The sequence below is a fragment of the Arvicanthis niloticus genome, chromosome 17, assembly GCF_011762505.2.
Source record: "Arvicanthis niloticus isolate mArvNil1 chromosome 17, mArvNil1.pat.X, whole genome shotgun sequence".
In the NCBI taxonomy this organism is placed as follows: domain Eukaryota; kingdom Metazoa; phylum Chordata; class Mammalia; order Rodentia; family Muridae; genus Arvicanthis; species Arvicanthis niloticus.
Genome location: NC_047674.1, coordinates 28,390,205 through 28,418,075, shown reverse-complemented (window position 1 = coordinate 28,418,075; position 27,871 = coordinate 28,390,205). Strand labels below are relative to the sequence as shown.

Sequence of the window (27,871 nt, the reverse complement as noted above, 5' to 3'; positions counted from 1 at the left end):
AGTGTAAAATATTTTGATCAAGAACGTATTTTCTTTCCTTTGCATAAAGACTAGCTTTTATTAACGAATGCACTTTCTATCCTCTGTAAACTTTTTATGGCTGAATGTTGGGGCTGATTATGTTAAATAAAGTTTGTTACATAGAAAAATTTTTGTCAATAAGCATTTATTTTTGTCTACAAAGTAGACATACAACACAAGTTTAGAATCAACAACAAGACTCCTCGCTCTTGAAAGTGTGTATCTAAGCACTATATAGAACTCAGATAACAGTCTTCAAAGATTTCACAAGTAAGAAACAACAAGCAGGAAAGAAGGATAAAAGGTCACAGTATTGAATCGGCTTAAAATCTCATTAGGAAAATGTTACTTTAGTCTAACAACAAAATAAAAATTTTAATTAAATATTTTTAATTGTAAAGATTAAACTCACTGAAATATACTAATCATTTAAAAACATTACAGAGTGCCTACTTGATTTTCTTAATGAATCAATATTTTAATGCTTTTTTTAACATGCAAAATGGCATTTTTGCCAGTATTTTTTAATTTGTAGAAAAACATGGATAAATTCCCTTTTCCTTCCAAGTGAAATTAGGCAATAAAGGTAAAAATCATAAAGATTTTATAAAGGTAAAGATGTAAATCATAAAATCATCTAGTGTTCCTTTCACAATTCCACATAATAAAAAGGTATGCGTGTTTCTAAAGTCTCTATAGACAATACAGTGCAAGACAGCTGACTTCTCTCTCTCTCCCCTTAACCCCTCTGTAGCAGTCTTGCTACATAGCCCAAGGTAGACTTGAACTCAAGATCCTCTTGCCTCAGGCTCCTGAGTTTGCAGGTCTGCACTACCACTGCGCATGGCAAGCTTTCTCATTTACAAGTTCTACAGTCTCTGCTTCAGGGAAACTTCATGTGACCAATAAGGAACTACATTTCACAATTCAACTTAGTGAGCTTTGTCTAAAAAGCCCGAGAAACAGATTCTTGTTTTATAGTACCACAGAAGCTAGTCTAATACTCAAAAACAAACCCTCCATATACATCTGTGACAGTTTGATACAACAAAATCTATGATAGACATCATACTTTAGTAGATAAATAGATGAAGGCTAATTAAACGTCTTTTAGGAATAAAATATCTCAGCCCTTTGTATATCAAACCTGAATCTGAAAGGTAAAGTAAAATAAAATCCACTGTTTTCAAGTATACAAACTATGCCTTAGAGTAAAAAACTGAATGTCCTGTATTCAAGCCAAGGCTCTGTCGGTGAGGCTGTCAGTGAGGATGGTGCTAGCATATGGATCCTCCATGCTGAGGGTCACTCCTGCCGGGTCCTACAACAAAGCATCAAAAGCCACCCCAGGTCAGTTTGTCCAGCCTCAGGTATGCATGTAGACATAATTATTCAAGAAACAAATGATAAAAACATTTAAATAAAACTTATATATAAAAATGATAACCTATTTCAAACAGAGCCAGTAAGAGAAATACAGAAATATCTTTTCATTAAGTATGACAGACAGGCCTTGTAGTGTTATCTGAGCCAACATTCATCTGGTGACTACCTTTTAAGGACTTCTCTGTTTACACATCTCAAGTGGGGTCATGTTCTTGGAAAAAGAAATTTAGTTTTCTTTCTGGACTCAAATCACAGTAGTATATATGCACTTTGACTCAAAAGGATTCATAAAAGCAAAACTCCTTACTATGCTGAATATGTTGCTTTGTAATGTGGTTAGTCAGAGAACCGATGAGGTCAAGCCCCAGCTTTATGATCCTATGAAATCCATTCCCGAGTGCCACCATAATATATTCCTTATCCTCTTCCCACTAGTAATTGGTTTAAAACTTAAGCTTGCAAGCTAGTTAAGCGCATAAAGTGCCTTCCACCTCAGCCCGATCTCCAGAACTCATAAACAAAGTTGCATGTAATAGTGTGCTTATAATCCTAGAGCTAAAAGGAGCGGAGAGGGATGGATCCATCGCTGAGTCAGCCAGCCTAGCTTTACTAGACAAGTCCAGACTGGCAGAAGATCTTGTCTCAAAAAATACAGTGGATGATGTCTTGAAGAATGAAGCTTGAGTTTGACCTCTGACCTGCACACACATGTGCACATAGCACTTACACCTGCATACACACATGCAGCCCACCCTCCTGACACACACATACACAATAAAAACAAAAGTTCTAACCATTCCTGTAAGTTTTCCAAAACAGGTTAAAACAGTCTGATTCAATTTGAATCCTGCTGTCTTGGAAATCTTTTTCAGAATAGCCAAATTCAAAATTAGAAGCATCAATTACTCTCAATTAAAATAATCTACAGATTATTTTATCTATAATTTATCTATAAATTATTTTAATTCTAATACATATATCATATGTATGCCTGGTGCCTGTGGAGGCCAAAGAGGGTATCAAATCCCCAGGAACTAGAGTTATAGATAATTGTGAGCCACCATGTGAGTGCTAGTGATGGAATGGATCTCAAGCCCCCTGGAAGAGCACCCAGTGCTCTTAAACACAGAGCAACCTCTAAGCCCACTCTTTTGTTTAGAAGAGGGTCTTACTATGTAACCCTGGCTAGTCTGGAACTCCCTATATAGACCAGGCTAGCCTCAAACTCAAAAGATCTTCTTGCCTCCGCCTCTAAAGTGATGGGATTAAAGGCACACACTATCACACTAGGCCCAAAATAACTTAATCTTTAAAGAATACAGAAGAGGGGACTAGCAAGATGGTTCGTAAGTAAAGGGTTCTTGCAGCTAATCATCAGTTTTATCCCTGGGACCTATGGTAGGAGAGTACTGACTACTCAAAGTCATCCTCCAACTTCTACACTTACGTGATGACATACATGGGTATCCCGATAAATAAATGAGTGACTATATTAATTAAAAAGGGGAGATATGGGGATGTAGCTCAGTTGGTAGAGTGCCCACTTGGCTGCACACAGCCCTGAGTTTGATCCCAGCAGTGCATCAAAGCAATGTGGCAATGCATACTATAGCCTCACACTTCGGAGGTGGGGTCGGAAGATCAAATTCAAGGTCATCTTCAGCTATCCAGGGAATGTGAGGCTAGCCTGGCATACATAAGACATAGTTTCAAAATGAATATGGAGGGGGGGGGGTTAGAAACCCCACAAATATTGCCAAAACATAGGTCAATAATTCTCTAACAAACCACAACCAACCAAGAAGAAAACATCTTTCCTATTTAGCATGCCATAAAAGCCCCAAGACACTAGAAGACAGAAAAAGTACAAAGAGGCTAAGAATCCAGAAGTCAGGCGCTGCAATATGGCCAAGTGGCAGCGTCTGTGCTTAGCATTCCCAGACACAAAGAAGAAATGAAGAAATAAAGAAACTGAGGGAGAGGAGACACAATATATGACAAAGGTCTTATAATTTTAAAAGTTCTACGAAAGAGCTAGAGGTACACCTTGTCAGGCAAGCCCTAGGCTTCACTTGGGCCCACTTAAAAAAAAAAAATTCTACAACCTGGTGTTTGAATGAGAATGGCCCCACAGGCTCAAGTACTCCACCACTTGGTCTCCTGCCTCTGGATTGTGGTTTGGGAAGAATTAGTGGTGTGGCCTTGTTGGAGGAAAGACACTGGGGATGAGGGGCTGCAGTAAGCTAACACAGCAGGCCCAGTCTCTGTCCCTCCCTTCTTCTCACTGTGGGTAAGCTTTGAGCTCTCACCTACTGCTCCAGTGCATGCCTGCCTGCTGCCACGCTCCCCACCATGAGGGCCACAGATTCTAATCTTCTGGAGCAGTGAGCTCCAATAAATGTTCCCTTTTAAGTTGCCTTGGTCATGGCGTTTTGCCACGGCATCAGAAAAGTAACTAAGAGCTTGAACTAAGAATTAGTAAGAAAAAGCAGTTGAATTGAGAAGCAGTGGCAAGAAGACCATGACCAATGACGGCATGCTATACAATATGACGAGACTACAGAAACCACCGGAAACAGACATAAATTGAGCAACTCAAAAGAAAATTTAAAAACTTAAACACAACATAGTCATAAAAATTTATCTACCAAATGGTACAGAAAGAACATCATATATTAAAAGAATAGTTTACCAAACAGCATTTGTGTGATACTCCCCCATTCTTGAGAATGTATGTATCAAAAGTTTAAAATGGCATCTCTAAGTGGATTACAGGTTTTCATTTATGCTTCAGTATCTTCCTGCTTTCCATATCACTCCGTCACTGGTAACATCATGGGATTACACCTGCAGCCACATACCTAGTAATGCTGTGTCCTCTCCAGCATCTTCTTTAAGACAGGGGCGGTGTGGCCCAGACTCGCTTGAGGAAGATGACGGAAGGTTGCTTTCACTTCTCTCCTCATCATGGGATGTCACACTCAGATTCCCAACAGAAACACTTCCTGGGGCAGCTTCCGGGATAGGTAGCTCCTGTGCATCCTCAGGGTCCCCCTTGAGAGGTAGACAAGAGGCAATGGCTTTCTCAGTGACATGACCAGTGTGGGGTCATTTTGCTAGTAAATTCATCTCCTTGACTCTCTACAGGGAACCTGGTGGGAAGCACACCACCTCCTGTGTCCAGTCACTAAGACCTATAAAGTTTGGCTTGTTTTCCTCTAAAGAGTTTCCCTACTTGATGGAAGTTGTGTCTCACCTTTTAAAGTATTTAAACAAAGAGGCTACTCCCTGAAACTGTCTTCTTGCGGAGTCTGTGAACCTGTCCAGCCTCACTGTAGCTCCCTCAGTCCCAGTGACAGCCCTGGGCCATTTCATAGCACAGTACCAGGGTGTCGGACACAAAAAGGCTCTGAACAGCTGAAGGCTTCATATTTCTGTTTTAAAAAACTGTTCTGTGTCCTTTCTTATGTATCGTTTCTCCACTGTGGTTTGTCTCCAACTCCCTCACCCCCTTCTCTTTGTTGCGCTGAAGAAAGATAATGAAAGCATGACCAGAGACTCCTTTAGTCACACTCCATTAAGCCTCAACATCAGTGGGTAGGTGTCTCAGACATTCTTTTTGGTTAGCCTAAGAGCCACAGATGCACGTAGGCGGATGAAACTCCCGGAAAGTGACTAAGGGTTTTTGGCTGTGAGCGTGGGATTCACTGGCACTCAGATGTCTCTGCTCTGTTCTAGGAGCATTTTAAAACCACCCCCTCCTCCCTCACCAGTAACTAGACATTCTAGACACATCAAGCAAAATTCCCTTTGTAATGTCACAAAGCCAACTCCTGTTTAGCCTCATCCCAACCTATTTCTCAACAAACCTGCCAAACCTAGCTCTCCACCAAGCTCTACCTGAGTTCCCATCCCTGTGCATGCACCATCCACCTACGATGTACTGAGGTGACAGTCCCTCAGCAGTCCCACTAAAATACACTCCTCCATTTCCTTTTCTGACCCAGATGACATCTACCGTGTTCCTTGCTATGCCATATCTCCGGATATATACTGGCCTCAGTTGGCCTGAAAGTGAAATCCTCAAGAATCCTACATCTGATTTGTCTCTAAGCCAAGTAACATTTTAGACAGCATGTGTCTGATCTGTTTTTGCCCAATGAATGCTGTGGACATGGTTGCAAACCAAAGGACTGCTTTCAAGTCTGTGTAAGGGTCACTGGGACTCTACTGGTGATAGGGAAGTGGACCCTTTAAAACTGTGACACTAAAAGCAAGACACACCCTTAGCGCTGAAGTTACAATAGCTTCCTGACCTTCACAAAGGACACATGTCACATGCACATTCTCTGTATTCTAGTAAGAAAATAATTCAACCTCATATAAAATACTCATCTCTAATACATGAGTATAAGTGGGCCTATATTCTCTGAAAAAAAATGTACAAGGATGCAAGCCTTTGCTTAGCTAAGAACAGAAATCAGTCTCACATAAATGTCAAGAGCAGAAAAGCTGGTTTAGGATCACTCGACAAAGACAACTTAAGCATAAGCTTACAGTGCACCTAAGGAAGGGAATTTAAGACTTTGTCAAGAAAACAATTCATCAACCTCTGTGTTTTCTCATTTAAAGTTCTGAACCACAAAGGCTCAGCCTCTCATTGAACTGCAGTTTCTACATAGAGGGCCTGAACTAAGCCCATGAGGGAGTGCTATCCTAGGCTAAAGAAAGGGACAGATAATTAAAGGCTGCCAATAAAGGAACTTTAGGAGTTCTATAAGGAAGAAATGTTTCAGGACAAAGCAGGACGAGGCCGTAGCATAGCAGTCCTTTGGTGAAACAGTTTCTCCCTTAGGGGCCACAGCTCAGAAATGACAAACACAGCAAGATAAAGGATGATGTCAGACCTGAAGCCCATGAAGCCAGCCCTGTTCTATGTGCAGCTATTAGAGACACCATTATAGACACATACATGGCTATTATAGTTTTAAGTTGTATATAATGTCCACCCAGTTTATGTGCTAGGGAGACTGAGTCCAGGATTTTAGTGCAAGGTCTTCTAGCATCCTGGGCTGCATTCCCAGTCATTCCTATGTTGTTAGCTAAAATACGCTATGATTTTATCAATAGTATGTTGAGGCATAATAGAGTATATGCAAATCTAAAAAACAAACAAAAAACTGTGGAGGCCAGAAACAGTGAGAGCAGATGTCAGAAACCACTGGGTACAGTACGTGGAACATGTGTCTCTGAAGCCTGAAGGTATAGGAGGCACTCTATTTCATACATTCTGTGATTCAATTTACATAGAATCAAACATGCAAGCGTCTGCACATGCACAAACACATGCATGCACAAGCAAACACACACACACACAGACACACACAAAGAGGATACTAGAGTATATAGAACTATACTTAGTAGTTACAAATTGGGGAACCTTCATGTTATAGTATTCTGTCATAAACTCAGTTCACTGATTTATGTGGACCACTCTACAAATTCACTTTTAATACTGAAAACTTCTTAAATAACAGTAAGGATATCAGAAGGAACATTTCATCTGTTCGTCTTGCCTCTGGCCAGTAATAAAAGTGAGATACTCAGGAAGAACTGGGGTAGAGATTGAATATAAACAAAAACGTAACAAACCCAATATCCCAGGGCTTTGATGACATCAAGTTTACACATTGGACACGTTCGGTGATCCAAAAGCCATGGGTCAATGCATATTCTATGAAAAATATGCCTAAAAAAATTAAGTATGTATTAATGTCTTAATATAAATGTTTGCATATCTTATAAAGGAAATAATGCATTTTACCAACACACCCTCTATAAAGTGAGCCGACCATACATCAACACTCAAGTCTACCCACTTGTCTAAGCTATTTTCCAGTCTATTTCACACTTAGACTTTGGACTTAGTAGTGATTTTTTTTTTTAAAAAGTGAAAGTTCCCCATTAAATAAAAATATGGTGGAGTCATACATGTGCATGTGAGTCTATGCTTTTGAGATAAGGTTCTTTTTTGTTTGTTTGTTTGTTTGTTTGTTTGTTTTTCAAGACAGGGTTTCTCAGTATAGTCCTGGTTGTCCTGGAACTGACTCTGTAGACCAGACTGGCCTCAAACTCAGAAATCCGACTGCCTCTGCCTCCCAAGTGCTGGGATTAAAGGCGTGCACCACCACTGCCCGGCTGAGATTAGATTCTTGCTATGCTATCCAAGCTGGCCTCAAATGTGCTAGGTAGTCCAGGATTGGCTTGAACTCAGAATCCTCATACCTCTGCCTCCCAAGTGCAAGTTATGCACTATGCCCAATAATTTTTATGTGCCACAGTAGAATACTTATAAACCATTTAGGCTAGTAAAGCCCATAAATAAGGTATCAGTAATAAACTAATTTCAAGCTGATAGAATCTTCAAGACTATAAAGTTGACTCAAGTGGAAGTGCATACTAATCATCCGGGTGGCAGAAAGAATAGTTATTTCCACTTGCACATTTTATAAGCCTCTTCTTGAATAAACATCTGTGCTACCAGAAAGGCACATATACTTTCTTTTTCTGTTGGTTTATCTTGGTTTCCTGCCCCTCCCACATAATGTGTGAACTATAGGCTTTGAAACCAGACAGACAGGGCTCAAACTCCAGCCGTGTAACTAGACAGCCGACCACAGGGAGCTGTGTGTCTCCTCATCTCTACACCTACACCATCAGTTGTTCAGTGTCTACATCCACTACGTTACTATTACTCTGCTGAAGACTTTCTTAACACAAAAAGCTGCCAGTGCCATTAAAAACAGTATTTCTTAACTGTGAAACACTCTAGTCCAGTTTGTCATTCAACCACAAATTAAAACTCACTGACCCAGAAAAAACTGTCCAAAAACAAGAAAGAAACATCAGTTTTGTTGGGGGATGTTTTAACTTGCTGCTCAGGAGAAAAGTGGACAAAATAAAAACCCCAATAAGGAGAGCAAGGAATGTGCACACGTAACACATCTGCAGAGGCCATGTGCGAGCTCAGTGCAGCAGTAAGCACACACCTCTACCTCTCTTCTGTGCAATCGAGAACATCACTCTGAAGTCAGAAAGACCTGTTCTAAAACTAGCCTAAAACTTTCAATGTTCGTGTGCAGAGCATGATCAACCTATACTGACCTCAGTTCATTAAGTATCTACTGTGCTGATTGTGTATAAATATTGACAGACTTTAGCCAGGTACTCCTCAAGGAACTGTTATTATTGTGGTACTCATTTTATTTCCTCAACAGAAGTACCAAGAATTCAATCTACTAAAAAGTACCATATACATAAAGAAAAACCTAATATAACACTTTGTAACTTGATTTAAAAATATGTAAAGTATAATTGACATTTATTAGACTTTTTTAAAAAAAAATCTAATTTCTATACATAAAACAAACCCTTTTGCTAATCAGCAATTCTTTTATGGGGGTGTGTTTTTAAGATAGGATTTCTTTGTGTAGCCTTAGCTGTCCTGGAACTCACTCTGTAGACCAGGCTAGCCTCAAATTCAGAGATTCTCCTATATCTGTCTCCCAAGTGTTAGGATTAAAGGTGTGAGTGTACCACCCCCTGGCTAATCAGCAACTTTTTAAAACAAAATTTTCAAGTCAATTAAAGTAGCATATTATTAAAAATGAAATGGCTACTTTCCAGTTTTAAGTGCACGTGTGCTACAGAAATCTCAGCAAAGGGAGGACACTCACTTCATAAGGCTTCGAAAGGAACCCACACCCAGCATGTAAGTAATGGCAAACTGCAGTGGGTCTGAACCTGCTTCTGGGTCACTTGAAGGCTCTCAGCCAGATGTTCTTGCTTCTTTCCAGCTAGCATGTAGTCTGCATTACTGAGTACATAAAGGAGTCTAAGTGAGCCTTGGTAAGACTAAAAGCCAATGCAAGACAAAGACGCACAGCAGTCTTTAGTGGTCACTCTCAGGTCTCTGAAGACAGTAAGTAGGAAAGATGAGGCAATCCAAGATCACAAGAACTTCCTGTCAGAGTACATGGAACTCTTTGTCAGAACAGTGAAACTTGTTAAATAATTTTCAATATCTTAGTAGGAAAAAAGTATTCATACTTGCATGGCAGGATTCTGATAACATCTTTGACTTTAAAGTTTTCAATACACACTGCACAATTCTCAGCATCAACATCAATTCCCTGCAGAGAGAGGGAGAGTGACATGTACACACATTGCATACACAGCAACAATAAGTTAGAGAACAATGGATCCTACAAGTCTATGCTGGAACAACCCCAACCTACAACACATTTCCTTATTACCACTATCAAGCAGTTATATGAAGAAACTGAATGAAAGGGGGAAAGAAAACCACTGTCTGCCTAACCCAGGCATTAACAGCGTTTTAAATAGTGTTTGAAGAAATATTAGATGCTTAAGGGCTACAGAAATGCAAATCACTCTGTTTTTAGAGGTCTTCTTCCCAGGCTGGCCTCAGGCTCACTGTAGAGCCAATGGCAACCTTGATTTTCTCATGTTCCTGCCTCCATCTTCCAAAAATCTGAATTATACTCGGGACTCACCAGGCCTAATGTATACGGGGCTGGATACTGGATTTAGGACTTTATCAATGCTAAATAACACTCTACGAAGCTAACTACATTCCAGACATGCCAGCTGTTATGAAAAAAAAAAGAAATATTTACAAGTATACAACATAAAGAGAATGAATATTCAAATAAGCCATTTGGCTTCTGGAATTATTTAAAAAGAAATTTGTATCTCTGAAAGAACATCTACAACTTGGAGAGAGTACAATGGCTACAAAGCTGAAATTTTACTTCATTATTGTTAACTCCCTGTCCCAAATTAGAACAAGTTAACCCTAACCTTTGCCTAAAAAATGAACAAACATATAAAGAAACAGACATTGCTAGTGGTAGGGTGGGAGAGTTGGCAACACTTCTACATCTAAGAGTTTACAGGCCATAGGCTTTCTGTGAGTTAGCACGGTCAGTGGAGCTGGGACAACTGAGGTTCTGAAACAGGAATTCATTTTTATATATAGAACCCTTGTATGAGTTTATGCACACTGTCTGCATGTATGACGCTTTACAGGCCTGAAGCAGAAGCTCCTCAGAGGCAGAGGCAGTTGGGGTGGTTCTGAGCTGATCTAGGTGCAATAGATCAAAGCCAGACCTCTGCAAGAACAGTTAGCACTCCTGACCTCTGAACCATCTCTCCAGCCCCTTAAACTATATGTTGTGGGCTGGAGTGGTTAAGAGCAGTGACTGCTCTTCCAGAGGTCCTGAGTTCAATTCCCAGCAACCACATGGTGGCTCACAACCATCTGTAATGGGATCTGATGCCTTCTTCTGGTGTGTCTGAAGAAAGTGATAGTATACTTGTATACATAAACCTTTTTTTTTTTAAATATATGCTGTGACAAAATACTTTCACTTATATATCATATATTATACAATAAGCCATTTAAAATTTTAATAATTTACAAGCTTATACATTATAAATAAATCCACAAAAAATTAAAAAAGAATAATCACTTGTCTTCAGGACTCGGTAAGATGCTGACTGCAAACAATCCTGTTCCTGTGTCAGTTCACAGTATAAAAATGCTCCTAATCCAGGTGCAGACTTCACAGACCAGGCCTTGTTAAACATTATTTTGACAGTTTTAAAACAAGTTCTTTGTTTCATACAAATGTTTTATATAGGAAATATTTAACAAATGTCAGGTACAGAAGAGAACAGTATCAATTTACTTGTCCTCTCAATGGCTTGGTCAGTAAGTCACACATATGAATATGTCTCCTCACATGCAAGGTGTGAGATTTCCTGCTAAGGAGGAGAGAACAGTAGCAAGTAAAATAGAGTTTAATAATTTGTACGAAGTACTAATTTCCTTCCTGCAAATGAAATGAAGAACAAATAAATTTTTAGAAATCAATTCTCACAGCCTAGGATCAGCATCTAATTTATAAATTACTAGAAGAATCTTTTTCTATTAATTCCTATGAAAAATTCTATACATACTCTGCATGACTAGTTATTAACTGGAAACTCACTTGGTGATTTGCAGAGTAAGAATTCAGTACCTTGCATCAACTATTAAAATTCCACTGTTACAGTGTAAACATTATTGGGGGTTTTTACTCCCAATACTTGGGAAGCAGAGGCAGGCAGATCTATATGAGATCTGGGCCAGCCTGGTCTACAGAGTTCCAGGACAGACAGGATACATAGAGAAATCCTGTCCTAAAAAAACAACAACAAAAGTTATTGGGGTTATTGGGGAAGGAATGACCCACCACACAGTCCCAAGCACATCTTAATCCTAAATATACCGCAGAAGCCATTTATAACAGATTTTAATTTTTTTAAACTCAAAGGTCTAAAATGTAATGTCTTTTAAGAAAAGTCCTTTATGTAGGCAGGGGAAGAATTGAAGTAGTTTCCTTTTTCTAGTCTTCCTTTCATGAAGGGAAGTGAAGACTAGAAGGTGAAACAGATTGAGTCTCAAAGCTTACTGAGAGCATTGAGTAGTATGGGAGCACCTGAGTGAGCCCGCACACAAGGCAGCATGGCACTGCAAACGACGCCCGCTACAAGAATACTTCCACACCAGTAAAAATGGCCCCTCTTTTAATGTGTAGTTTTAAGAAATCTCCTTTCTCTCAGTATGTCCTTGAAGGAACTGAGGGTCTTGGAGAGAATGCACATACAGACTCAGATTCAACGGAACACAGTTACAGGATTCAGGTGCGTAAGTACTTTTTAAATGCATAGTATCTTTACAGTCTTCCCCTTGGCCCACAGGGACTTTCAATGACAGGACTACTGGCACACTGACATTAGTAAACACATACAATGTAGGAGCTGTCTTTTAAATCAAATTTAGCTCATTTAACCTTTTCGGGAAGGGGGTGCTGGAGCCATCCAGGACTCCATGCGTGCTAAGCATGAGCTCTACCATTGAGCTACCCAGTTGGCCTGTGACTGTAGCTCATTTGCATATAACTGAGGGCTGCCACGGTGGCCCTTCATTCATTACACTGTTAACGCTCCTTATGATCTGACACACATGCATGAAGGCCTGATGAAGCATCATAGCTTGTTAGTGCTGAACAGTAGCCTGAGAAGAAAGTACTTCTCACACACATAAACGTCCTCCAGTCTGAAACAGAGAAAGCACAGGAAAGGATTACCTTCTCTCCATGCTTCACAGTGTGTAGTGGAAGCTGGCCAATAACCTTCTTAGTTTCCTTTCTATGATTCTTGGAGAGAAGAACAGTATTATTAAATAGTCTTTTCAAAGCAACCCACACACTACAATGCATGAAAATAACTTAGAAGAAAACCTTAACTTTTAATATATAAAGGAGCCATATAAACTTATAAGCTACTTGATAAGAATTATTATTATTATTATTATTATTATTATTATTATTATTATTATTATTATTCACTTTAAAGCCCTGACTGGCTTTGAGCTTGAAGCAATCCAGGATTACCATGCGCAGCTAAGAATATATTTATTTACTTACTTGCTGATGTGCAATAGTAAGTTTAAATCTAAGGCCTCACAAATGCTAAGCAAGTACCCAACCACAAGGCTATATCCCCAGCCCAGGGATAGTTCCTTCTAATTCCATATCTGAAAAAGAACACCCATCCTTTTGTGTGTGTGTGAGACACTGAAATGGAAGTCAGCAACTCTAGCACTCTAAACATGAACTGTCATTTAGCCACTCACTCTTTCTTCCTTCCTTCCTTCCTTCCTTCCTTCCTTCCTTCCTTCCTTCCTTCCTTCCTTTCTTTCTTTCTTTTTTAAACTTTGAGAAGAAAGTTTATTTTGGCTCATACTTCCAGAAGAGCAGAGCCGATCATGGTGGGGTCTGCATGACAGTAGAAGCTGTAAGTTGATGGGCTGGGTTTCATCTACACATAGGGAGCAGACTGGGAGAACTTAGCCACACTTTTCAAGTTTTAGAAAACAATTCCTACACTTAAATATTGGCAAACAAGTAATGATGTCCAGGAAGAAGGTATCATTCCCTTTCCACTAATGATGCTCAAGAGGAAAGAGTCCTGCCTGGTTATCAGGCCAGGAACCACATTGTGCATTAGGACCTAGTGTGCCACTGGAAGCCTCTGGTTCTTCTCTGTGCTGTTATGGAGAAAGGGCCTGCCTTCAAATGGCTTGTCAGCCACTGTAGTGGACACAAAGCAGCCCTTGGCCTTATTCCGAGCAAAAATGGGGAGAATAGTTAATGGTGATTCTCTCTCTTCAGCCAGACTGTGTTCTCTTTTGGAGTCAGTTTTGTCAGTTAACTATTCTCCCCAGGGACACACATGTTCATGCTGTCACATGTCCTTTTGCTAGTCCCCTCTGCCTACATAAAGACAGAAGGTACATGTACCTGCAGAAACCAAATATACAAAGAGTAATAACCCAATTAAAAGTTGTATCAAAGTCATATGACCTCAATAAGTAAACTGAAATTAGTGTGGTTAAACGTAACTTCAAGCAGTATACAGACTACATTTATGAGCAACCATTTAAAAAAATCAAAATGAAGTTATCCATAACTACCTGACTTCCAAACTGTGAGCCAGTATATAGGAAACGCTGTATATAATAGAATATGAGCCATGCTAATGAGATAATCATCATCGTGATGAAGGCAATGGCCACAAACACCACAGACTGACCGCTGATGAACTCCTGCATGTGACGGGTACCAATCTCTATGCTCATTTTTACTGGAATTCCTTTCTGCACCAGATCAAAAATTTCTCGTCCTTTTGGGTAGCTAATCATAATGACGACTATCTTTCCTGTTCCTGGACAAAAAAACAAAGAAATGAATAAAGACAAAGTTAGGTAAAGTTGAGTATGTTCATTAACATGTACATTTGAAAACTTCAATAAAAACGAATAATTTTCAGAAAATCATCAACTGCCAAAACTGACTCCAAAAGAGAACACAGTCTGGCTGAAGAGAGAAAATCACCATTAACTATTCTCCCCAAACTATGACACTGAAGATTCGCAGATGGTTCTATCATCAGACCTTTAAGAAGCACAAAATACTAGCATATTTAAACAGTTCCACAGCTAATTAAAAATAAGAAAACAACACTCCAGGTATGTGGTCAAAGTCTAACCTGGAGGTGGAAACAGCAGCCTCTCAGCTTTAAGCTAAGCCTGGGCTGTACAGTCAATGAAGGCCAGCCCAGCTACACAGCAAGACCCTGTCCCCAAACCAAAACCCAAGAGCTGGGGCTGGGGCTGGGGCTGGGGCTGGGGCTGGGGCTGGGGCTGGGGCTGGGGCTGGGGCTGGGGCTGGGGCTGGGGCTGGGGCTGGGGCTGGGGCTGGGGCTGGGGCTGGGGCTGGGGCTGGGGCTGGGGCTGGGGCTGGGGCTGGGGCTGGGGGTCAACGGGAGAGTACTTGCTGAACTCTAGAACTATAAAGACGTCTATCTAGGATTATAAAATCAAACGGTAATAAAAAGCAAAAGAATCACACAGATTAATTTCACTTATGAATATGAATATACAATGCTTCAAACATGCCCATCAGAATTAGGGAACATGTCTATAGAGTGAGCCCTAGGACAACCAGGGCTGCAGAGAGAAACCCAGTCTCAGGAGAAGAAAAGAGGGACTGAGAGAGCTCTTCTGTGATCACTACCATTTTTTTTCCCTGAGCCAGTGGCTAACTATGTAGACCAGGCTGTCTTGAAACTCACTTTTTAGCCCTGGCTGTCCTGGAACTCACTGTGTAAACCAGGCTGTCCTGGGACTCACTATGAAGACCAGGCTATCCTGGGACTCACTATGAAGACCAGGCTGTCCTGGAACTCACTATGAAGACCAGGCTGTCCTGGGACTCACTATGAAGACCAGGCTATCCTGGGACTCACTATGAAGACCAGGCTGTCCTGGAACTCACTATGTAAGCTTGGCTGGCCCGGCACTCACTCTGTAGGTCAGGCTCCCGGAGCCCCAGAGCTAGGATTCAAGGTGTGCACGACCCTGCTTGGCTTATGTTCACTACTGCTTAGCACTGCTTTGAAGACAAGCAGACCTGAGAGAAGAGAGGCAGAAACTTTCAGTTTATTGTGACTCTAGCTATAAATACAGCAACCACAACATATCAACAGATAAACAGAAATACTCCCTCTAAAGTCACAAAGGGGCTAAGAAATGATCAGGAATACTTTTTAAACAATGAACCCCAGACAATGCTTTACAGGTAAAGCATTAAAACAGTATGGTGGTGGCAGATAAGAATGTCCACAGAATGAGATGGAACAGAAAGTCCAGAAATAAACACAAATACACAAAAAAGCACATAGCAAGTGATATCAGAAATCAGTAAGGAAAATGAACTATTTTTAAAAACCAAATGAAGGCAAATGGATATTCTGCTGGGGAAAAATCTGTGTGTTTTCCTCACAATGCATGCAAAAATAAATTGGAAGAAGAGAATGACAATTTGTACTATTAGAGAAAAAAAATTCAATTATAAAAATCCACCTAGAGGTTCTTAAATAGCCATGATGGACATGGGGAAAAAGAGGGAGAGAATAATAGAAAAATAAAATGTTTTTCAAAGTCAAAGTTAAAGTAACAAATGGCCAACTTGGGAAGAATAGTTCATACAACAAAGTACATTTATACGAGAAAGAACAACTTGGTGTTAACTAATTTTCAGAGAACTCTAAGTTTTAAAAATGGTTGTTTTACTGAGAAAATAATTCAAACACCACACCAAACAAACAAACAAAACAAAAAACAAACAAACAAAACCCCCCACCAACTTTACAGCACAATTGGGTGGCTTAAAGCCTGATAAGTACCACAGTCTAATTCTGTCCCATTCCATCACCTGAAGGAACCCCGAGTCCATCCATCAGCAGTCAACTCCCAGTGAGTGAGTTTTAAATATATGAAAATGTGTTTCAACTATCTGTAAAATCAGCAAAGATCTAAGTTTCACATATTCTACTGCCAAGATGCACAAGTCAGCATGTTTGTATACTTTGTGTGTGTGCAAGGGGGGATTAGAGAGATGGGGTGGGGGGGAGGGGAGATATGAATTACTCTTGTATGGGAGACCATGGGTACCAAAAAACCTGAAATTCAATTGGTTTGTTCCAGCATGTCTGTATTTAGAAACTTAAGATGTAACCACATATAAACATGATAGAATACTTGTAAAGATATTTTATTCAGTGATTTAAAATATAATTAAAATGTTTATTTTATACATGTTAGTGTTTTGTCTGCATGCATGTTTGCGTATCACATGTGTGCCTGGTGACTATGGAAGGCAGGGTGTCAAATGTCAGATGCCCTATAACTGGAGTTACAAACAATTGTGAGCTGCCACAAGAGTGCTGGGAATCAAACATAATCAAATATGGGTCCTCTGAAAGACTAGACAAATGTCCTGAAGGTGTCTCTACAGCGCCTTCAACAATTTAAAAAAAAAAAAATCACCTGTTAAAAGACAAAGGATTCTTACTGTCCAGACACCTTAACAGATGTCCTGATAATTTCAGACTCCAGAATCTTTCAATGAGATCAGCCCCTTTGACAGTAAGACAGAATTCAACACGAATAAAATCAGGTATCTGAGTGTGTTCAGGATAGTGACTGGACATGAAGGAAGAACAAATTCAAAGGCAGTCTTTCTGTCCCTTTCCTCCACTAATAAAGCCACGAGGCTCCTTTTAGTGCTGATTTTTTTTTTTTTTTTTTTTTTTTTTGTACCTCATAGTGGGCCCTGGATTTCTCCTGCCTCTGACTCTAAAAAATGCTAGAATTAAATTCGCATTAACTTGTGAATTTTTCACTATCTCTTCTCAAGCACAGAAACCACAATAAGGTGACATGACTTGGAAAGTATAACTGTACTCTGTACTTACCACTGTTGCTTTTTAAAAGTTTAGAGTGGGATGGAGGAATGGAGGGATGGCTCAGCCTGAGTGCTCACCTACTAGGCAGAAAGAAGGCTGACTTCTATCTTCAAGACCATGAAAAGAAGTTTAAATCCACTTATCCATACCAATCAGTATACTGAACTGTCTCCTTCAGTTAATTTTGAAGGAGCTGACAGTAAACCAATCTAAATGTGCCCAGATCTCAAACACACTTAGGCTCCCTCACTGACCGTGCTGCAGACAACACCAGAACAAGGCTGTGCTTTGCTAATGGTCATACTGATAGAGATAAAAGAATTCAGAAGCCTAGGTTTGGGGACAGCATAAACATCATTTTCCTGGTAAGCAACAATGAAGTTCTACTGTAGGTTAAATGGTGTAAAAATATTTAACCAGACTCTCCAGATATTACTCCAGAGACCACTTGGAGGTACAACTTTCAAGTAGTACTAAAAGCTGTTTCTTCCATGTGGGGAGCCGACAAAAGGCGGCTATCATCCTTGCAGCCATCTTGAGCCATATACCCTGATAAGAGATTTGATTACAATAGCCTACAACAGCTGAGCACACTCTGATAACATCTTGTTTTAGATACCCAGAATTTTCCCTTGGGTGTGTGAGACTTAAAGGTGTGTGACTTAAGGGCGTGACTTAGAGATCAGACCTAAGGGTGTGACTTAAGGGTGTGACTTAGAAGTGAGACATATAAAAGGCAAGAGGCAGACAGAAGAAATTATTATTAAGTAGTAGGTACTTGAGTCTTGGCACTTGGAGGAAGAGCTTGGAATTAGACATTAGGTACTTAGCACTTGGAAGAAGTAACTTGGAACTTGGAGGCACTAGGGACTAGGAACTAGGGACTCGGAACTCAAGACTTGGGACTTGGACTAGGAAGAGAGACTGAAGAACAAACGGGATTGAATCATACTGTCTGGTCTCCATTCTTCGAATCCGTCCTCACTCTCTCTCTTGCTGAACCCTGAACGGCAGACCGGAGCTGCTTGGGGCAGTAACAAGTTAGTCCCCAAGGCTTTTGGCAGTTCGGGTCCCAACATTGATAGAGCCGTCCACAACATTTTGGGCCCCCAAGCATGGGGCAGCTTGGGCCGTGACACTTCCACACTTGCAGGAATGCTTCTCAAAAACCATTCTCTAGCTCTAGCCTCAGTGTAACAAGTTTTAGATCATACACCTTGGGGACTAGTTGAGATGACTCAGCAGAAAAGCGTTTGTAGCCATTCGAGGTACTGTAACTCTAGTTCTAGGAGATCTGATGCCCTCTGGCCTCTGTGGGCACTTGTACACATATGGCACACATAAACAAGTGCAAGCACAACATGTACACATAAAAATAATAAATAATTCCTTAAAAAAATCAGATCTTTCCCTGACAACACTGATGGCCATATGTAAATGAGGGGAATTGTTTGGTCACTGAAACAAATCTTTGATCTGCCATTTCCCCCTTGATTTGTCTCTCCTTGACCTGTCAATTTCCCCTCCCCTACCAAGGGCCTGCTATGACAATCTAAACGTACATCAAAATGACAGGGCTATACAGAATACATATGTGCACAGGGTGAAGCAAAGAACAAAACAGGTAGAGTTGCTATCCTTAAAAATCTCCAAGTGCTTCCTTAATTGTACCAACAGAGGACCCACGGAAGGCTGCTGAAGAGCGGAAGGCTGTGACTGGCTCTAAGATGAGTTAGAAGCTTCTGGATGGAGAAGTCTCACTTTGCTGAGCTGAAAGTCCTACGATGAATAGTGTAATGTGTTTGGTCTCAAAGAAACTTGGGACAAATGGCTGAGGTGCATATTTAACAAGTAGACTCTGGCCAAAGTCGCTCCCTACTCATAAAAACCTGTTCCAGTCACCCGGGCTAGCATACCCCGACCCCACCGAGACCTCTCCAGACCCTGAGGTTTGCTTCCCTTTCCCCAAGTCCTCTTCCTATAAAGCCTAGCTACTGTGGTTCTGGTCTTCTAGGTGCTGCTCTTGGTCTCCTGGCTTACTCCAGGTTCCTCTGCCCTCTTACTCTCCCCGCCTCTCTCTTCTCTCAGGCTCGGTTCAGTCAGGCTGTGCTCACCCTCACATCTAGGTTCAGTCAGGCTGTGCTCACCCTCACATCTAGGTTCAGTCAGGCTGTGCTCATCCTCACATCTACAATAAACCTTTTCCTCAACCACACCTTGAGCATTATGTTCTTTTTTTATTCTTTCATCTGGTGAAAACAGAGCATAGACTATGTTATCTTAGTGGGACATACAGATCGTAGCATTTCCACTGTGATCTTCGCCACAGGAACTTTGTCACTGAAATGCCAGAAGGGTACCCTTCTAAGGTAACCTCTGTCTGCAAGGTGATACTGGAACCAGTCTGAGCCTAACCAGAGGAAACTGTAGTTTCCTCAGCATTAATGTATGGGAAGACATACCTGGAAGCAAGTACTAACTAACTCTAGGAAAATAAGAGTTCAGCAGTCTAGAAACAACTAAGACATAGCTATAACACACCTAAAATTACAACAAGTACAAGCTAAAAGCCTTTTTTGTTGTTGTTGTTTTTGAAGACAGGGTTTCTCTATGTAACAGTACTGGCTGCACTGTGGACCAGACTGGCCTTGAACTCAGAGAGATCACCTGCCTCTGCCTCCCAACATGATTGCCACCACCACCTGGGCTGCTAAAACCCTTTTTAATAAAAAAAGAAACTTGATGAACATTTAAAAAAAAAAAAAAAAAGGTACAATGCTGCCATCTTGGTAAAAGGTTTTTATACAGAATCCCGAGTGACTTCTATTCCATAATTGCCAGATGATACAATTTCTGGTGCTAATATCACATTCATATTGTGATGATGTGGGTGGAAGGGTGAGTGTGAGTATGTGTGTGAGTGTGTGTGTGTACATACAACCTCCATTACTGAACATTTCACTTAAAGAGGAAAGCTGCCATATTGTCATTCTACAGCTGAGGGCTCAGAAACCCTCAGGGAGTTATTCAGTGTTACACACCATCTGGAAATGCTAGTCTCAGGGTCAGCAAGCTCAAGTCCAAGTCAGTATCCATTTCTTGAATCTTCTCCATAGGGTGTGTAGCTACAGAAGCTGGAGTTGTGTTCAAATCTCACCTCATGCACTGACAAAGGGAAGGTGTGTGTTCCTGGACAAACTGCTCTCTGAGAATGTTTTTCAGTTTGTCTGTTTGTTTTAAATTAGTTTGAAGATGATTCTTCTTTGGACTGCCACTTACTTATTAACAACCAATTAGAACACAAAGAACTATAGATATGAGGAATAAACTTGTTCAGAGTAGAGGGAAATCTTTCCCTGAGAGGCACATTTATATATTTTATCTTCAAGAATAGAGAAAGTTTTATGAACCAAAGGATAGGAATTTTTCTAGGTCATAAAACCATCTTAGAATAGTATTTGAGGGACTAGAGAGATGGCTCAGTGGTTAAGAACACTGGCTCTTGGGGCTGGAGAGATGGCTCAGCGGTTAAGAGCACTGACTGTTCTTCCAGAGGTCCTGAGTTCAATTCCCAGCAACCACATGGTGGCTCATAATCATCTGTAATGGAATCTGATGTCCTCTTCTGGTGTGTCTGAAAATAGTAACAGTGTACTCATATGAATATAATAAATAAATAAATATTTAAAAAAAAACAAAAAACAAAAAAAACCCCACTGGCTCTTATTCCAGAGGACCCAGGTTCAAATCTCAGCACCCATATGGAACTTACAACCATCTATATAACTACGGTTTCAGGAGTTTCAATGTCCTCTTCCAGCTTCTGTGGACACTGCACACATATAGCACACAAATACAGCATGCAGAAAAGAAACTCAAATAAGAGAAAATAAATCTTTTAAAAAATTTATATTTGAGATGGTGATGAGTCTACCTTGGCCAGTTACTTAAAAAACAGGCCATTTTGTTGAATGAAAAAGAAAGTGAAAAGTTAACCAAGATGAGAAAACAGTATACTTAGCTCACTGAGTGAAAAAAACCAGAATTTTTTTTTAAAGTTGTGGCCTGTAGAGGCAGTAGCTAGGACTGGGGCTGGCTTCTTGTGAAACAGTTCCAACAGCAAGACTGTTTCCAGAACCTACTGTAAATTGGTAAAGGTCAATGGATTTGCCGTGATGGATCCGCTTTTTCACAAACATTTTCAGATGCCCCAACATCTGTAATCACAGCTGCTCAGGAGGCTAAGGCAGAGGAGTTTTCAAAGCCAGCCTGATCAATATACCCAGAACAATTCTCAAAGCAGGCCAGGCAGCCAACAAGCATCAAAGCAAAAGGGTAAAAAAAGTGCTAGCTCATCTATAAGCTAAGGGACACAGAGCACACCTCCCAGATCACCATAAATAAGTCTACTTTCTCTCACGAACTGGCTCTCTGGTCCAATCTGAAAGAGCTAATCTGCTCCGGTAGTTTTGTACAATTGTGCCTACATTGGTACAAGAGAGAAAAATCTCAGCTAAACAGGTGAATTTCTTCACAAAAGGCTCAGAGACTTGAAACAGAACAAGCCTTTGGAATTCTTTGTTCCCAGAGGGCTTAGTGTTGTTATCATTCTTGCTTGACTAAAAAAGGTCATCTTGAAATCTCACCCACAAAGTAATCTCTACACCTTACCTGAGGCAGACAGGCCCCTGAGGGGAGTTTCTGTTTTATTTCTGTCTAAGGCTGAGCACAGAGTCACTGCACATAGTAGCTTCATAAACCTCTTTGAGTAACAGATACAGAACAGTATTTTTATCAGGCCAAATTAGTAGTAACAGAATTTCAAGTTATTTTTTTTTTTTTATTCCAAAAATAAGATGGTAACCGTTTCTGTCTCAGAACTTTGTGCTCTCCTCGCTATCTTGTCAAAAACTAAACAAACACACCGGTAAAGGATTTGTACTTATACAATAGCTTTAAATTTTAGTATCAAGACATATGAATGTAATGTAACATTTTTCCCCCCAAGGAAACTAAAGTCTATTTCAGTATTGTCTTTTAGAAGATAAGAACTACTGGAATATTTAAGTAGTAGGTTAAATTTCTGGTGGAGAAAACTAATTTATCAGCAATAATTGATTGATCTTAAGTTTCTAGTAAAAGAATCTCCTAAGCTTTCAGGTTTTTTTTTTTTTTTTTAAATAAATAAACTGCCGCATTCTAGCCACTTCTATTCCCCCCAGAGAATCCTCAACAAAACCAAGGTATAGCACAAACTCAATGAAACTCTACAGTGAATCCTGCTCTACCTGTAGACAGTCATCCATTTTTTAAATTGTGTGCTGAGTACACACACATGTATTCAAGTGAGGTGCCCAAAAGACCAGAGGAGGGACTCAGATCCCCTGGAGCTGGAATTACAGGCACTGTGAGTCATCTGATATGGAGCTGGGAATTGAACTTCGGGCCTCTGCAAAAGTAATACTCTCTGTAAACCACTGGTCTCCCCAGCATCAGACAGGCCTCCTTCCACACACCTTGTCTAATATCTTTACAGGTCTCTCCTCACTAGACAAGTACTACCTGTTCAATTTATCAGGTTTTTGAGGCATCCAGTAGGGATGGCCCATGGAAGTTTTCTTTATGAATGAATGTACTTGAAAAACTGGCTTATCTTCCAGGACTATAACTGAAATGACCTAGTAAGACGAATTTCGGTAGAGGAAATAATCTGGAATGTGAATGTCTTGTTATACAAAATGGAAATTTTTGGATGGTTGAGCTAGGGTGAATGAGGAGGACAAAATTCACAATGGGACGCTATATAATTATAAATATTTTGTTTAATTTGGTTTTGTCAAAAATTTAGGAGGGGGGCGCTATTGTAGCAATGGCTCTGTGGTTAAGAACACTTGCTCTTTAACAGAAGGTCTGGTGATTCCCAGGATATAACTCCAATTCCAAGTGCCCTCATCTAGACTTCACAGGCATCAGCCATGCATGTGGTACACTTACATATAGACAAAATACTCATACATGTAAAATAATAAGTTAATAAGGAGACTACGAGTTAAGGTCCAGCATGAGCTATTTATCAAGAGCTCATCACAAGTAAACGTAAAAACACAAAACCCTTTACCTCTACCTCCTCCCGAAAAATGGATTTCTGGTAAATAGTACAGAACACTCTTACTCAGAGAACTCTTTTGCAGCTTTTCCATGTGAGTTCATTTTAGACCTGTTAACCTTTTACAACACTACTTCTGCTACATATAAGTCCAAGCCCACCTACCACACACACACATAACTTCCTATCCTGAACCTGTCAGTCAAAATCTTTCTGGGCAGCTGTCTTAGCTGGCCCCATCTTCTATAAGGCTGTTAAGGTACCATTTCTGGCTCCTTATGGCACCAAGATACATTTTTAAATTCAAATGTGAAGTTGTAGATCATTTGAGAGGATAGCATTATGCATAATCAATAATTGATTACCTATGCATAAAAGACCATTTAATATGCACTGCCAGTACAAAATAAATATCTTTTAATATACGGCCTCTCTAAAGTTGGTTGTTTTTTTTTTTTTTTTTCTTCCAAAACTACATTCTTGGAACTAGTCACAGTGAAATTTTAATTAAAAGTCATATGCTTCCCATCATTGCACTATCGTGGCCATTTTTCAGTGGTCTTAAAAGACCTGAGTAGTCCTTAAGGTTTGTAATTTGGCCATGGTAAATTGCCAGCATTCGGGTAAGCAGATTAAGGGGCTGGCTAAGTTGGGTATTCTTCTACATCTCTGAAACGCCCTTTGACTTATTGCAATTCAAGCCCTTTCTCCACCCCTCTGCCAATTGTTTAGCACTTAGTAAATAAGAGTCAAGGATGTAAAATGTCATACCTAAAAAGTCATGGCAAAATTTCAGCTGGAGGAGCATGTTACTTATTAACCTAAAAGAACTACAGTAAGACCAACTCTAAGACTTTAATGACTTGGCTTTTATCTTCTTTCACCTATCTTGGTCAAGATAATTTCTACAACTTATCTTGGGCACCAACACCCAGCCACTCGATAGGCTGTCTAAGCACCCATGCTTATAATTCAGTTCAGTATAAACTTTTCTGTCCTGTGAAGTTATGTTTATCACTCCTGACAGACCATAAACCAATGACAGGCAGACACTTGTCTTAGGTATTTCCAACAAGCAGGTACAATGCTTAGCCCAAAGGGGCTGCTAAACCTAGGTCTGCTAAAGCTAGAATGCAAGGTGTAACTGGAAGTAATGCTGCTGTTCTGAGAGTGTGATCTTAAAATATTGATTCTTTAAAACCCTTAACTTCAATAATGACTTAAAATGTAAAAGCTATCTAGTGCTAGATTCCAGTGAGAGAAGCAATGAGTTTCAGAACTGGAAAACTTCTCCCCACAACTTGGGAAAGTTATCAGTATTCAATTTCAGAAGCAAATATCTACCTGTTTCATAGAAATTCAGTGTTACACATCAGCACTAAGAACAGCTCAATCCGTGGGTTTTCCTGGCTTTAGCTACATGTTGACTTAACAGAGGAAACTAACCTAAGTCTAAACAGCCTCAGTGGCTCTAAAAAACAAAACAAAAAAAAAACAAAAACAAAAAAAAAAAACAAACAAACAAAAATAAAACCTTCAGCCAAATATAAATAAAGTCTGTCAAAGCTGGCTTCTCCCATCTTCTTAATTCTTCCCCAAATGGACTAAGTTCTAGGAGAGTTAACTTTTCCATCTCTACAGTGTCACAGCTAAAGACCAAGGGTCTACAGTGTCTACAGCTAAGACCTAGGGTCTAACTTTATTTCTTTCCAGCTTTTCCTGTTTCTCAATCATACTGCTACCAAATTAATTTTCCTTTGGTCAGTGGTTCAAAATGCCAGATAATCTGTTGCTTCCTGAAGTTCTGGCAAAAATCTCAAGGCATTTCTGGTTGTTACAATTGTGGGGAAAACTTCTAGAATGTGTGGGAAGACAGGAATGTAGCTAAACATCCTATAGGTCCCCAAGTGACCTTGACCAAATTTTAAAATGCTTTTGAGTATGTTTCTTTAGGGATCTAACTTAAAGGGCCCTCAGGAAGATTCAGTCACTTGCATGGGTACTTTCACACATTTACCAAAAGGTGATAATCCTCTCTTAAAGAAACAAAAAACAAACAACAACATAGAATTATTATCATGCTAGAACGGCTAAAAAGGAAGCAGATAATGGGGAAAGAAGTGTACCTCCACAGAAGATTCTAATTAACATGACTGAGGTGTTTTCCTGGGTCCAGATAAACAGTATGTCAACAATATAAACAAGAAAGATTGCTGAGCCATGTTTAGAACAAGAGGTGTCTGCTTGGGAGGATGTCAAGGTCATTATCAAAAAATGCAGAAGGGTAGAGTTTGAAAATTGTAGGGTAATGAGCCTGTCATTGAAAAGAAAACCATCTATATTAGATGTGTGTGCATCCACACATGTACACACCCAACATGAGGAGTCAGCTGCAGCACCCCAGCCTCTCTTCCCTGACAGAACTGAACTTGGGAACATATATCTGGAATGCTAGGATCTCTCAGGAGCCTTATGGAAAGAGGGCGTGTGGACACTGACAATTAGGTTGACTTGCAATCACTAGACTAACTGTCTGACTCAACACCACCGTGGGGACATTGGTCTATTCTTATCCACCACTGTTGTCCGAAGCCATCCAGCTCTTGTGTTCTCAAAGACATCCAACTTCTCTGGGCATTTCTCCATTCTAGCAGATTACTTTCACACCAATTCAAATGTTCCTTACCTTCTCCTACTCCACCCTACTATGCTTCTGCAATTTATACCCATTTCTCTCCTAATCTGGAGTCAACCTTGAAAAAAAGAGTTGATCTGTAAAGCGTAGCTCACTTCCTTGCCATCAAATGGTCATCATTCCCAACCGTGTATAAAAATGGTCACATCCAATGTCCCCTTTCTGTCTTTATAAATTCTGTGTCGCAAGCACACCAAAACAGAACGAGAACAAAAATGCAGGTCAGGAAAAAGGATGTCTTAGCTAGCGGCAGAAACTTAACAAAAACCGTAATCACAGGAAATTCAGAATCAGTCAACCGAATTAGCCTTAAAGCTAATGTGATCTTTGAAGGCACAATCAAATTCTGGGTCCCCGGAGAGAGCTGTGTCCCAAGGATGACATTTTGCCAACTCATCCCTGTTTGTCCCTGGAATAGCGAGTTTAGGAGCGGCCTCCTGACAGAGGTAGCAAGGCCTTTCTTTTCTTCAATGAAAACAGTAAAAAGATTTCATCTGAATGCAGAACTGTCCAAACAATGTGCGATCACCCTACTTGCGTCGTTCAGAGAAACTAGCAAGAAAACCCAGGTTTTCGGTGGGGTGGGGGTGGGGGGGAGGTTGAACCTTCGTCGAGAGAAAGAAATCAAAATGAGGATCCACGAAGCCATCACTTTAGGTTGGTGAAAAGACAATGCGAGTCTGGCGTGCGCTAGCCCGTCCACTCCTACACACTCTCCACTCAACCAACTTTGGGAAGACAGCGAGCCGACCTTATAAAGCGACCCGTGATCGGGAATCTGGAAACTTACTGCACTCGGTGGGACCTTCCTCCAGTGAGTTTGCTACTCCCGGACCGAGGGCCCTTCCCTGCCTTCGCACCCTCCCGAGGTGAAGCTCCGATCCAGCGTGTGCACGCACTTCCCTCTCCACACCACCCGGGAAACCACCAGGCTCGCCCCCGCCGTGGACAGCGGCCCAGCGCCCTGCCTGCTCACCTGCGTGCGACATGGGCTCGGTGGCGTTTCCATAGCTCTCCAGGTTGTAGACCACCACGGCCGAGGCGTTCCTCCGCGCCGCCGCCAGCACCTTGTCCTTGAAGGTGCAGCGGCCTCGCGCCACCAGCGCCACCCAAGGCGCGTTGCCAAGGGCGCCGGGCGCCACGAAGCGCGTGTCGGGCGCGCAGCCCTCCGCGTCCGCGGGCGCGCGCGGGACGCCCACCAGGCCCTGCCTGTCCTCCCTGAGCGAGCTGTCGCCGAAGCGGCCGCTCTCGGACTCGCTCAACACCGTGAGGTTCGACTGCGGGTCTACGTACTCGATGCTCACTATGGCCGAGTACCACTCGAGCGCCCCGCCGCCCACCCCGGGAGCACACAAGGCCAGCGCCAACACTGCGAGCGCGTCCCGGGCTCCCACGCCACCCGCGGGCCGCCGCCGCCGCGCCGCCATGGCCGCACGGCCGGGCTGCTGAGGAAGAAGAGCGCGAGGCAGAGCGAGGCCGCTCGCTCCAGGCCGGCCAATAGCTCTGAGGACGCGGCCGCGGCTCGCGAGAGACCACCGAGAGCGGCGGGGGCGGGCCCGGGGCGCACGCGCACCTGGAGGGGCGTGACTGGGGCGTGGCGATGGAAGGGGTGGGGCCCTGCCCGCGGGCGTGAGGAGTGCGCAGGCGCGAGGGTCTGTGCTGCAGGGCTGTGGGCGGCGGAGCAGGAACTTGGAGATGTTGCTGTGCATTGTGCAACCTCGCTG

General features: G+C 41.4%; 1 protein-coding gene across 1 annotated transcript; it reads right to left on the bottom strand.

The window, feature by feature from the left end:
* Positions 1-149: 149 nt before the first annotated feature.
* Rnf149 (ring finger protein 149) lies at positions 150-27,871 on the bottom strand. The gene is made up of 7 exons (XM_034521860.2): positions 27,124-27,871; positions 14,012-14,262; positions 12,624-12,692; positions 9,517-9,599; positions 7,060-7,156; positions 4,269-4,461; positions 150-1,342 (listed from the first exon to the last, which is right to left on the bottom strand). Exons 1-7 carry the CDS (start codon positions 27,854-27,856, stop codon positions 1,299-1,301), a joined length of 1,470 nt encoding a protein of 489 aa, XP_034377751.2. The 5' UTR covers positions 27,857-27,871; the 3' UTR covers positions 150-1,298.

What these genes read in the sequence shown, in the direction of transcription:
- Rnf149 (XM_034521860.2), bottom strand. Translation starts at nt 27,856, where the DNA reads ATGCACAGCAACATCTCCAAGTTCCTGCTCCGCCGCCCACAGCCCTGC. An exon ending in ATCAGAATCCTGCCATGCAA is followed by an intron (nt 7,157 to 9,516) that starts GTATGAATACTT and finishes TAATTTTTTTAG; the next exon opens with GCATATTTTTCATAGAATAT. An exon ending in TCAAAGCCCTGGGATATTGG is followed by an intron (nt 4,462 to 7,059) that starts GTTTGTTACGTT and finishes CTACCTCTCAAG; the next exon opens with GGGGACCCTGAGGATGCACA.